The sequence below is a fragment of the Cebus imitator genome, unplaced genomic scaffold (genome assembly GCF_001604975.1).
Source record: "Cebus imitator isolate Cc_AM_T3 unplaced genomic scaffold, Cebus_imitator-1.0 Scaffold680, whole genome shotgun sequence".
Taxonomy (NCBI): Eukaryota; Metazoa; Chordata; class Mammalia; order Primates; family Cebidae; genus Cebus; species Cebus imitator.
Genome location: NW_016107995.1, coordinates 92,677 through 106,168, shown reverse-complemented (window position 1 = coordinate 106,168; position 13,492 = coordinate 92,677). Strand labels below are relative to the sequence as shown.

At 45.3% G+C, this 13,492-nt stretch overlaps 1 protein-coding gene across 1 annotated transcript in view; it reads right to left on the bottom strand.

Annotated features, from left to right (window-relative positions):
* Window positions 1-13,492, bottom strand: part of NDUFA10 (NADH:ubiquinone oxidoreductase subunit A10) — a 59,444-nt gene that overhangs the window by 22,893 nt on the left and 23,059 nt on the right. The window contains exon 9 of the mRNA XM_017518417.2: window positions 2,597-2,705. Within this exon, the coding sequence (XP_017373906.1) occupies window positions 2,597-2,705 (109 nt within the window). The remainder of the gene's footprint in view (window positions 1-2,596; window positions 2,706-13,492) is intronic.

The window sequence follows — 13,492 nt, the reverse complement described above, 5'->3', positions numbered from 1 at the left end:
AACAGAAAAGTATTCCAAATATTTAGACTAACAAATTTTTTTTAAAAAACTGCAAATTATAAGGTATCCACACTGAATATAAAGACACAGAAGAGTTGAAATTAAAGGACACAGGAAAAGCTACATCGTGTATATACTAACCAAAAGAAAGTTTCAAATGCTACATAAATATTGAACAGGCCGGGCACGGTGGCTCACCCCTGTAATCCCAGCACCTTGGGAGGCCGAGGTGGGCGGATCACAAGGTCAGTAGTTGGACACCAGCCTGGCCAACATGGTGAAACCCCGTCTCTACTAAGGATACAAAAAATTAGCTGGGTGTAGTGGTGTGTGGCCGTAATCCCAGCTACTTGGGAGGCTGAGGCAGGTGAATCACTTCGACCTGGGAGGTGGAGGCTGCAGTGAGTCAGGTCACATCCAGCATGGGTAACAAGGTGAGACTCTGTCTCATAAAAAAAAAGAAGAGAAAAATACTGAATAAACTTTAAAGTAAGAACCACCACTAAAGGTAAAGAGGAAAATATCAAAATGAAAAGGGTGACTCTACTAACAGTGCAATTCTAAATGTGTATGCATCTAATGATACAGCGCTAAAATGTAAATGAAATAAAATCTGACAGGCTGGAAAGGAGGCCCAAATCTACCAAGAGCGGCAGTGACAGACTCTTAACACACCCCCAACAGGAAAGGCGGCCTTCAGGCACGGACTGAGAGCGTGGGTTCTGCACCAAGCATGGCTGCTTCTGCCTTCCTAGAAAAGGACTGAGGGCAGAGGCAGAACTCAGGGAGGCCAGAGAGGAAGCCGCTGTACAAGTTTGGGTGGGAATAATGGCAGCCTGGATGTCAACAGGAAGAAAGGAAGCCACTTGTGAAACAGACTTAACAGGACGTGCCCATGCACAAAAGCAGAGAGGGGGAACAACCACAAGTGTGTCCTGGTCTACACAAGAGCAGCCAGTGAGGCACCAGGGAAGCAGCAAAGATGCACAGCCCCACCCAGAGAGGGGGAAACGGCGCCCGCACTCACACGTGCAGAGGCGTGCACGGTCCCACCCAGAGGGGGAAACGGCGCCCGCACTCACACGTGCAGAGGTGTGCACGGCCCCACCCAGAGCGGGAAACGGCGCCCACAGTCACACACGTGCAGAGGTGTGCACGGCCCCACCCAGAGTGGGATACGGCGCCCGCACTCACACGTGCAGAGGCGTGCACGGCCCCACCCAGAGAGGGGGAAACGGCGCCCACAGTCACACACGTGCAGAGGCGTGCACGGCCCCACCCAGAGAGGGGGAAACGGCGCCCAGAGTCACACACGTGCAGAGGTGTGCAAGGCCCCACCCAGAGTGGGATACGGCGCCTGCACTCACACGTGCAGAGGCGTGCACAGCCCCACCCAGAGGGGGAAACGGCGCCCGCACTCACACGTGCAGAGGTGTGCACGGCCCCACCCAGAGGGGGAAACGGCGCCCACAGTCACACAAGTGCAGAGGTGTGCATGGCCCCACCCAGAGGGGGGAAACGGCGCCCACAGTCACACAAGTGCAGAGGCGTGCACGGCCCCACCCAGAGAGGGGGAAACGGCACCCACAGTCACACACGTGCAGAGGCGTGCACGGCCCCACCCAGAGTGGGATACGGCGCCCGCACTCTCACACGTATAGGAGGACCGAAAGAGGTGTGCACAGATATTAAACGCAGGTGCCTGTGAGAGACATCTTCATGGTTTTCTGTGTTTTCCCCAAATCCTCACACTGAATTCCCCAAATCCTCATGCTAAATAAAACCACTTTCAAAACAATCCAAATAATTTACTTAAAAGAAAATGCCAACTACCTCAAGTTAGAAAGAAAGCAAAGGGATGTACTCAGACTCTCGATGGGTGCTTCAGGCAATGTGCATGTATCAACTCGGATGATCACAGTAACACAAAAATATTTAGATTTCAACTCATCCACATGTTGAAGGCACAGCTTGGAGTTCAGATTGAATAGAGCTATTTCACATTTACTCGTAACAAACCACAGCCACCGCTGCCAGATACGGATTGTGCTCTTCTCAGTCCATCGACGTCGGGATTCGCTGTGCAGCCCGCAACTCACCTGCTGGCTCCCGGCAGAAGTTACACACGTCTCTAACCTAGCGGAATCTTGCCCGAACAAATAACTCGCTAAGAAGGTACGGGAATTGGATAAGAAGATCAATGAAACCGCTGCCCCTACTAACTTCCACCCTTGCTGTCCGTCCTCCCTACTCCCTTCCACATGGCCTAAGGGCCTTCTGCAGAAATGGAACCCTCATTATTTACAGAAACTGACAAAACTGCTGATGAACAGAGACTGTTCTCCTATCAAGATAATATGCCTGATGAATAACAGCCCAGAAGAACATCTCTGCTCTGGGCCTGTCCTCTGAGGACTTCATCAGCATTCCATATAGAAATACAGGGAAAGGGGAGAATTATTTTAATGAAAAAGAGGCTCCTTCACTACAACAAAAACACAGCAACAACAAAAACCCCTTTTTGGATTAGTGAGTGTGCGGTCCCCAGTGCTGCAGACCAACCCACCACCGGCCTTCTCCATTCCCCCAGTCTCACCTCTCTGAATTCCTGCAGGATACGGTCACTCTGATGAGCTCCAACGGTGACTTCTGGGATAAGGATAGGAATGGCTGTGTACTGCACCACCCGCTGCTTATCCTGAACCCTAAAACATAAGACAAATGTGGGTCACACCAAACCATCAAAACACATTAAAAGAAGCTTAAGTCAGATTTTTTTAAACATCCATATAAAAAATCTACACATTCCAATAAATGCTGTTCATTGCCAAGCAGCAATCTCAGAGCAAAGCTTTCATCCCAAAGACCACGTGGTTGATCTGGAGCTGCTTTTTAAAATTACTCTTGGAACCTGAGGTAGCATCTTTTAAAACCCTCAACACCTACAAATGACGACCTTCTGGGAATGGATAGTTTTGGAAACATAAGAAGAGGAGTCAAAGTGTGCTTTAAACACAGGAATAGCAGGAATAAAAAGCTATAAACGAATGGCTCTATGACAGTGCCACACACAGAGCACGCCCCATGAAAAACATTCCAGATGAATGAATCTGAGGGAGAGGAACGGTGAGTGGCTGAAGTCCCCCTTGAGGGAAGGAAGGTGAGGGGCTCAAGTCCCTCTAGAGTTGCAGCTGGGTCTTACTGCTCAGTTTTGCATGCTAAGGCCCACGTAGGATGGTCTGCTGTACCACAGTTTGTAAAAGGTCTAATTCTCCACTTTTCTTGGCATCAATAAATATACAAATCACAGGATAGTCTCTTTGCTTTACCATTTCATTCTGTTGAATGTTAAAATATTTATACTTTGTTACAATTTGCTTATTTTAAATTAAATTTAGTCTGAATATAACCACTATACTTAAAGATGAAAAGAGCTTTTGGGAAAAAATTATTAAAATAAAGTCTCTTTTCTTAAGGGCTCAAAACAAAGAAAACGATTATTTTAAACGGGCACATTTCCATTACTGAGTTATAAAAGCAGGAGATGTTTCTCATTTGTAATGGCTGAAATGGAAATTATGTGAATGTACCTGGCTCTTGGCCAGACTTTGTGAGATAGTCCAGGGCCACTAAGCAAACCCAAGGCCCGTTCCCCATAGGACCTACGTCGGCTCTCCCACAAACAAAACCACCTGACCAGAACCCAAGGCCCACGGGATCCACGAAATCATGGGTCCACAGACAGCCACAGAGCTGCGAACTTGCAGCACGCTGAAGATGAGTGGACAGTAGGTAAAGGGTCAGGAGCGTCCTAGCAAAAACCGCGGGGCTCGTACACAGTTATCCAACAACACGAATGCCCCTCCAAGAAACTGCTGCCAAGATAACAGTCATTGTTAGTTTTCCTAAGTGTATCTATGTGCATTTCCACATGGGTCAGCAAATGGCTGTAACGTACACACTTACAGATAAGATCTCCGTCTTAGTTTTAATATTAAGTTGGTTTTACTTGCCAAAAGATATTCAAATATTTTTAAAAATTTAAGCAAGCAGAACAGAACGCCTGTAAAGGGCATAAAGTTGCTGTATTTTGTAAGACTGCATGAATTGTAAGACTACAATCTCCCTCTCCAGAGAAAAGTGCTGCTAGCTTTCCTTATGCATTCTACCGAAACACTTCCATGCATGTGTCAAAAAAGTACAAGTATGTACCTTCTTACTGTTAACACAAATAGAATTACCTACCCTATTATAAAAGGACAATTTTTGAAGTTATCTCACAATAAGAAATTCCAAATAAAAATGAAGTTTATATTTTAAATGTTAACAAATATCAATGTAGGGAGGTGACATGGTTTTCTTTACAGTTTGAAAAACCTAAGAAAATGCTAGAAAATGTGAAAGAAATCAGTGGTCTGGAGCAAGTGTAGATTAGAGAGCAACAGCGCCATCTATGCCTAATTTGGCAACATTACATTGTAGCCCGGGAAAATCTTTTAACAAGTACACTTCAAACTATTTTTGAAGATTAAAAAAAGAATCCGTTACAATAATTCTACAACTTACTTACACCTAACCAAACTACCCTTTCAATTTATTACCATGAGCTTAAGTGATGACTATTGGGACGAGTCTATAGTGTATCCCCAGTAAACTCCTAGATTCAAGTAAGAAAGACACAAGGAATCGTTCTGACTCAGGAAGCAAAAGGCAGTGGAAGAAAATATTCTCTTCACAAAGCACTTAGTTTAGTGACGAAGAATTCAAAACTGACTGAAGATAATATATCATTTTAATATCATAAGTCACTGTCTAAATAAGAAGAGAAAAGATACTAAGCCTGGTTATGATATGAGGTGCTCTGCCACATATTTTAAAACAGTAAAGCAGGAAGGCAGAAGAAAGAATAAAACTGTAGGCTGTGTTTCATGACTCAAGCTGTTTCCCAATTAACACAACGTCAATGCTTTGTCCTATAACATTTTCCAACCCTATTTTGCAATTTCTCCTGAATTGCGAAGTTCTGACACACTGTACTTCTGATACCAAATGCACATGCTACAGTTTCTGTAGCATTGAAAGTTCATGGTAAAAAGACTCCAGATGTCATATAAAAATTTTCGCAATCAAGAAAAGAGGGTTGGGCCGGGCGCGGTGGCTCACGCCTGTAATCCCAGCACTTTTGGAGGCCGAGGCAGGTGGATCACGAGGTCAGGAGATCGAGACCATCCTGGTCAACATGGTGAAACCCCGTCTCTACTAAAACTACAAAAAATTAGCTGGGCATGGTGGTGCGTGCCTGTAATCCCAGCTACTCAGGAGGCTGAGGCAGGAGAATTGCCTGAACCCAAGAGGCGGAGGTTGCGGTGAGCCGAGATCGCGCCATTGCACTCCAGCCTGGGTAACAAGAGCGAAGCTCCGTCTCAAAAAAAAAAAAAAAAGAGGGTGGGTGTGAAGGTCTGGGCTCTGGAGAAGCAGGTTGGCCAGAGAGGAACCCTGGAACCCTGCACAGCTGGAGGCCTGACGTGTCACTGCAGTTCTTAACGGGACTGAAACCAACCCAGACAGGCGCCAGTCACTTAGGGATGTGGATATGAAGACTGAAGAACACAGCCGCTGCCTCTCCGCACAAGCACAGCTACACACATACACACAATTAGACACTGGCAGCACGTAACTGAGATGGTGCAGAAATGTTCTAAACCAGTAATTTGGTCAGGTTCTGGATACAATGAACGTCACTGGTAAACAGCATGTTTACAATAATTATGTTAGAAAATTGGTCATAATCATCGCTTGAGTCCCTCAACTGAGAAACGGTTCTCAAATGAAAATAAACACAACTGATATTGTAAACTTACGAAACGTTTTTGTGGGAGGAAGAAAGGCAAAATATCAGGAGAGAACGAGACAAAAGCATTCATAGTGAGCTAAGTTAAAACAACTGAACGCTATAATTGATAAACTATGGGGGAATTACAGGATCCTTCTCCATGCTCTGATAACCAATAACTAAATAACTACATGAAGGGTGCAGAATCTAATCAACACACATTTCACACTGTGTTTAGAAAATGACACTATTACCATGGGAAGGTCAAGTCAGACCCAACCCTTTGTCTCGGTAACTCTGTTAGGTGTGCTGTAACGCCCAGCAGTAGCTGATGCTAACAAAGGATACCATATACAGTCATATAAATAACAGCTTACAAGAGTTACGGGAAGGTGTTAGGGAGAAAAAAGAATGATCACGGCCACATTTTAGAGACTGTTAGGATTTCTGGGTAATTTCTGGACAGGTGGTGGTGGAAGAAGGGCCTGGGAGATTGCCTGGTATTCTCCTGGCCGAAGAGGCAGAACCAGGGCAGACTGGGATTCTGAATTAATCCAGTGAAAGGAAATTTGCATCTATGACTAAACAAAGACAAGCCACTGAAATATTCAAGTAAAGTGAAAATGGGGTCATTGCGACTTTTGAAAAAACTAAACCTGGTGGGAGTGGGATGAAGAAATAAAGAGGCGGAGGAACAGAGACCAAGAACCGGGGATTACACCCCAAGAGGAGCAGAAGTGTTAGGGACAAGGATGAGAAATCACTGAAAGCAGCACACAGACCTGCAGGGTGTGACTTAGGGGAGGGTAAGGTGGTCAGCAGGGGAAAAGGAGGGTTCACACCAGGACTGTGGTTGATGGAGGAGTCGAAGGTTCTACCAGGATTCAAGCCTGAACAGATGGCAGGAGGGAAGGCAAGACGGCCCAGGGCACAGGACCACACAGAGCGTGCAGAGGGCAGCAGCTCCTGCCCCTGCAGCCTGAGAGGTCAGACGCCCCGCACAGTCACGTGACCTTAGCAAGCCCGAGCTCTGAGGCATGGTCTCCTCCCTGTAAAAAGAGGGAGCCCAGCCCCACAGGAGTGTGGTAGAACAGACAACTATTTCTGAAATACCTTCCAGACGCTGTGCTGACAACTACTGTTAACTATGAGATCTCAGGTTTCAGATGTAATGGTAGAACACGATACAGCAGGGTCCCACCCCCAACCTCTGGGCCACAAACATCTGCAGCCTGTTAGGAATCTGGCCACAGAGCAGGAGGTGAGCAGTGGGTGAGCAAGCAAGCTAGCGAATTCGGTATTTACAGCCAATTCCCCTCATTCAAATTACTGCCTCAGCTCCACCTGCTGTCAGATCATCGAGGCATGAGACTCTCATAGGAGCACAAGCCCTACTGTGAACTGCGCATGCCAGGGATCTAGGTTGCAAGCTCCTGATGAGAATCTAATGCCTGATGATCTGTCACTGACTCCCATCACCCCCATATACGACCATCTAGATGCAGGAAAACAAGCTCAGGCCTCCCACTAATTTTATAGCATGGTGAGTTGTATTTCATTATATATAACAATGTAGTAAAAAGAGAAATGAAGTACCCAATAAATACAACGCACTTGAATCACCCCGAAACCATTCCTACCACCCCTGCCACATACAATCTGTGGAAAAGCTGTCCTCCACCAAAGTCCCTGATGCCAAAAAGGTTGGAGATACTGCAACAGAGCAGTTAAAAGAGATGATGGAGGTATTTTAAAGCATAGTTTTGAAAAACAGAGTATATCATTTAGGTGAGTTTACAAAAACACACACATATAGACATCTAGTTCAAAACATTCACAGAGTTTTAAAAAACAAAGAGGGAACTTCCAGCTTCAGCTCCTTAGCTGGAAGCTGTAACTTCCATCCTTCAATCAATGGCCTTTCCCGAATAATACTAACAACAAATTGAGTGCTTTTGTAGCTTATAAAAAGTGGAAGAGGCCAGATGCAGTGGCTCTCACCTGAAATCCCAGCACTTTGGGAGGCCAGGGCAGGCAGATCACTTGAGGCTAGGAGTTTGTGACCAGCCTGGCCAACATGGCGAAACCCCATCCCTACTAAAAATACATTTAGCTGGCCGTGGTGGCACGCACTTGTAATATCGGCTACTTGGGAGGCTGAGACGTGAGAATTGCTGGAACTCAGGAGGCAGAGGTTGCAGTGAGCCAAGGTCGTGTCACTGCAGCCTGGGCAATCAGCAACAGAACAAGACTCTGTCTCAAAGAAAGAAAAAAGAAAAGTGGAAGGAAGGGCAGCCATGTCACAGTGACCGCGGAGGAACCGAGAAGACTGTGCTGTCGGGACGTGCACCCCATGGGCAGCGGTGCCACCGCAAAGGGAGCCTAGATGGCTTTTAAACGCATACTGGAAACTACAGCAACCACTGAACATGTTTTAAAGTACAATCAGTGTTAAAAGAAAAGATAAAAGAGAATCATGTAAAATGCCCAGTGAAATCCAGAGAAGGCAGAAAAAGAGGCAGGGAGAAACAAAAAATGCAGCAAACAGAGAACAGGGAAAAGCAATGGCAAAAAGGAACCTGAATATCTCAACACTCACTTCTAACGTGAATGGTCCAAATGCAGCAACTAAAAGACAGAGACTGTCAGAGTAGATTAAAAACACAAGAACCCCAACTACTACTTACTGTCTACAAGAAAACTAAAGACTCCGGTTAGAAGAGGAAGAAAGATACACCATACCTACACGAATTGAAAGCTGGAGTGCCTACGTTAAATTCAGATAGAGCTGACTTCAGACAAGAATAAGTATCAGGGAAAAAGAGGGGCAATGATAAGGGGCCAATTCTTCATGAAGATAATAACCTAAGATAATGAACTACGTACCTAACAACAGTACCTCGAAAGATATGAAGCAAAAACTAATAGAACTCAAGGGAGAAACAGACACGTCCAGTACTGTTGGAAATTTAAACCCAACTCTTTCAGTAACCGACAGAGCCAGCAGACAGAAAATAGTAAGGATACCGATGATTTGAATACCGCTATCAATCAGCTCGATCTGACGTTTATACAACTCTCCAGCAGCAGCAGAATCTACATTCTTCTCTAGCTCAACTGGAACATTAGTTGAGATAGAAAACACTGGCCATAAAAAACCTTAATAAATGTAAAAGGAGGGAAATCATATACAGTGTATTCCGAGACCACAGAAGAATGAAACTAGAAATCTACAACAGAAAGATACCTAGAAAATCCCTAACCACCTGGAGATTAAACAACACACTTCTAAATAACATGTGGGTCAAAGAAAAAGTCTCAAAATAATTTCTGAAACATTTTGAATGAAAACAAAAATGTAACGTACCCAAATTTGTGTGATGCAGCAAAGGCAGTGCCAAGAGGGAACCAGATAGCCCTGGATGCATACGCCATCATTCTTCTGTTCTCCAGCGCTTCCTTCCAAGACCCCCACTAACACCAAAATCTGAGAATGCTCAAGTCCCCTACATACGAGGACACAGTATTCGCATATGAACTATGCACACCCCATACACTTTACACCAAGCTTTTCCAACCCGCAGCCACGTACACTCCAGGGCAGCTTTGAATGCAGCCCAGCATAAATATATAAACTTTCTTAAAACATTATGAGATTTTTCTGCCTTTTTTTTTTTTCCCCCTAAACTCATAAGCTATTGTGTTAGTGTATTTTATGTGTGGTCCAAGACAATTCTTCTTCTTCCATTGTGGCCCAGGGAATCCAAAAGATTGGACACCCCTGCTTTAAAACATCTTTAGATTATTTATAATACCTAATATAACATATTAGATCTTTATAATGTCTACTACAACGTAAATGCTATGTAAATAGTTGTTAAACTGTATTTTTAAATTTTTATTATTTTTTATTGCTGTATTATCTTTACTGGATTTTTTTTTCCCAATTATTTTTTGATCCAAGGTTGGTTGAATCCAAGGATGCAGAACCCAGGGCTATAAAGGGCTGACTATATTAGAAAAGAAAAAAGATATAAAATTATCAAGTTTAGGAATCTATAGAAAAAGAAGAGCAACTGAAGCCTAAAGCAAGCAGGGAAAAAATAATAAACACTAGGGTATACATCAACAAAACAGAAAACAACTGGACAAATCATCAAAACAAAAACCTGGTTCTTTGAAAAAGTTAATAAATATGAAGGGAAAATTCACAAAGAGCAAATAAATAGCCGATAAAAATATAAATTGAAGTTTAGCATTTACAAAATGCAGAGTAAAACAATTACTTGCTTTGGTGTCAGAATCGTAAGTTTTTGCTTTTTCTTTAATTATATGAGGGAAATTCAGAGGACCAGGTACAAGCATGAATACTGGTGCGCATACTCTGGAGAATAATTTTCAAAAACCCACTTTTATGCCTTAAGTAACCTGAAATTGAACCAAAAGGGGTACAACACGCTCTTTACTGTGTTATGAACATGAAGAAACTAAAATAACCCAAAAGATCTATTTTAAAGAAATGGTAAACGATTATTCTGTGTTTGAGAGGTCAAAACTTTTTCTGTAAACGGCCAGATAGTAAATATCAGGCTTTGAGAGCTGCATGCAGTTTCCATCACATTATCCTTTCTCCTTCCAGTCCTTTAAAAATGTAAAGATCATTCTCAGGGGCTGAAGGCTGGATCTGGCCCAGCAGCCAAACAGTTTGCCAAGCCGATCTGCATCTCAATCAATGGTCGGTGCAGCATATACGGGGAGCCATTAAAAATTGAATTTGAAAATGTTTTACAAAACAGGAACATGCTCAATATATTAGAAGTAGGATATAAAAATACATGTAAGATGTATTTAGAGACATACGCACACACACTATTTAAAGACTGGAAAAACCTGCATTAAACTGTGAATCCTGGCACTGTGGGGGCAGAAGCGCAGGTGATTTGATTCTATACCTTTGTTCCCGACTTTCTCTTCCAAGACGGTAGGCCTTTGGCCCCCACCCACTTTGTCTTGCCGTCAGTCATTTCAGCCCCTTACCTCTCACCCCTTTGCTTCCCTTCTTACCCAGACCAAGGGTCACAGTTCACCACTATTCTCATGTGATTAGTCAGTGCTCAGTTCTCTCGCCCCTCTCTTACAAAACCTCGGTCTTGCTAAAATCCCAGGCTCTGCCCAAGGTGGAAAACCACATCTCCTGGGTTTGGATTTGCCTCCACTGCCTGAAGTTTTCCTGCCAGAAGCATGGTTCCCTCACACAACACAGAGCCAGCCTAGGCTGCTGTCTCTGGCAGGGCCTCCTTGCAAGGCTGGCCCTTGGTTGGCTTCTGGAAACTCAGTTTCTAAGAAGTGTCCTATGCTGATGAGGCTGGGCAGCAAACTCAGCCCTGCCAGGGTACGACAGGAGTTACAGAGAACACCGGCCTGCTTCCTGGGAGTCTGGAACCTGAGTAGTTGCGAAGCAGAGGATTCCCAAGCAACCAGCCCCTATAAAAATTACGGGCACTCCAGGCAGAAATGCCGTCCGTATGTTACTGTATTTTTCACTGTTAGAGAAAGTGGCTCAATCACTGAGTGTCCCTGCATCCCTCACAGGAGGAAGAAAGCTTGGGAAGCCTGTGCATGGATTTCTCCAGAGCCCAGCATGTCTTTTTTTGTACTGATCTGTATATCCATCCTCATTCACTACAACACATCTTACTCTGAACAGGAGACACGCAGCTGCCACAGAGGGCAGCCCCCAAGGCTCCATCCATTGCACGCTGTAGGGATTCACTCAAGATAGCAGCAAAAATAAAAGAGATAGTTACAGGTTATAGCAACAAACCTCCTAGGAAGGCTGAGAGGTTTGCATTAGTTTCAGCAGAAGTTTTGGCTGAAGGCAGCCAGGTCTTACCTGAGAGCATGAAGACGTAAGGTGAAGATGAAGGATAACAGAAGCTTCCCCACATTCCTTTATCTCCACTCTAACTACCCGTTTACTCAGGTAAGCTTTGTGCCAGACAGCTCTCTCAAGAGGAAGTAAATACTGTTTGTTCTAAGTCCCAAAATCAAACCTTTTATCATTGATAAAACCACTCTTTTAACCATGTTAATGATCCACTAACATGTTGACTTAAAACCTCTGTCATTAAATCTATACTGAATTAATGTGAAGAACAGCTCGTAAAGAGTCAATAGCTGCAACAGCCCTGAGAGCAGCTGACGACCGCAGCCCACTCGTTCACTAGACTCAGTGTGTAAACGTATTTTATCCATCCATCACAAAGTCAGAGTTTACAAGACAAACCCCACAAGTAGTCATCAACATCTCAAATAGTGAACCTCCGTGATCAGCGCCACAGCACACAGGCTCAGCTCCACTGAGCCGCCGGCAGAGGGGAGAAGGCTGTGGGGCAGATATGGGAAGAAAGGAAGCTGCAAAAGTGAACTCGGTCTCCTGATTCGCCACAGAAGCGAGGACTCCAGGAGCACTGTGGCAGCCGGTTTCTTCGCCCCTTACTTTATATGAAAAACATCTGTGGCAACCGACTCAAGACTGTGAACACTGCACAGTGACATGGTGGCTGCCCCGTCCCACGTAGGGACGCACGGGACAGAGGAAAACAGTGAATGCTGACCATCCTCTGCATCCCCTGGGCGGACAGTTGGGCTGTTTTCCACCTGGCCCTTAATCTCCTCTCTACCCTTCCTCCAAGGTGCTCTGTGCCCAGGGGCTGGCCCCTTGCATCCGAGGGGCTCCAATGCCCTCTGACTTCAAGTGCAGTTGGGAGGAGGAACCATCCAAGGCAGAACGATTGTTCTGCTGGTTCCCTGCACATGGGTTCCCCAGCCCCCTTGGGCTCCATCTGATGCTGGACAGCCTCTTCCATAGCCGCAGCAGTAGCCCTGGACTCCCAAAACCCAGTGCCCCCACCTCAGCTGCCAGTTTCCCACTGTGGATGGCCTGGGTGTCTCACCACCCTGTTGCTTCCCTCAACCCTGCCCTGCTTTTCATAAACAGTTCCTTTTCCAAACTCTCTACTGCTCTCTGGTCAAATGTGCCATCTATTTCCTACCAGGAACCTGACAGCTGTAGCTAAAACTGAATTTTGGGAAAATGGAAATGTGGCAAATTCAGTTATGCCGATCGGGAGTACACAACAGCGCCTTCCGGTGGCTCTCCGATGAAATCCGAGTGGCTCATGTGGTGCGGCAGGTTCACCGGTCTACGGTCACGCGCAGCATGGTGCTGCAGTCAACGACAGGTCACACATACATGTGGTCCTACAGGATTCTAATGGAGCTGAAAACGTCCTATCGCAGCAGCTGTCACAGCACCGTAGCTCCACACACGACTCCCATGTTTGTGGTGATGCGGCGTGAACAAACCGACTGCACTGCCAGTCGTGAGAGTCAGCACACACGACTATGTACAGAACAGAAGACGATGTTACCATCAATGGCCATGTTACTGGTTTGGTGATTTGACTGTGAATTTTTGAGTACACATCTTACTTAAAGAGTTGACTGTAAAACAGCCTCAGGCAGGTCCTTCCAGGGGCATCCAGGAGAAGGCATCACTGTCACAGGAGGTGACAGCTCCATGCATGTCACTGCCTGTGAAGGCCCTCCAGTGACACAGAGGTGAAGGCCCTGCAGTGACACAGAGGTGAAGGCCCT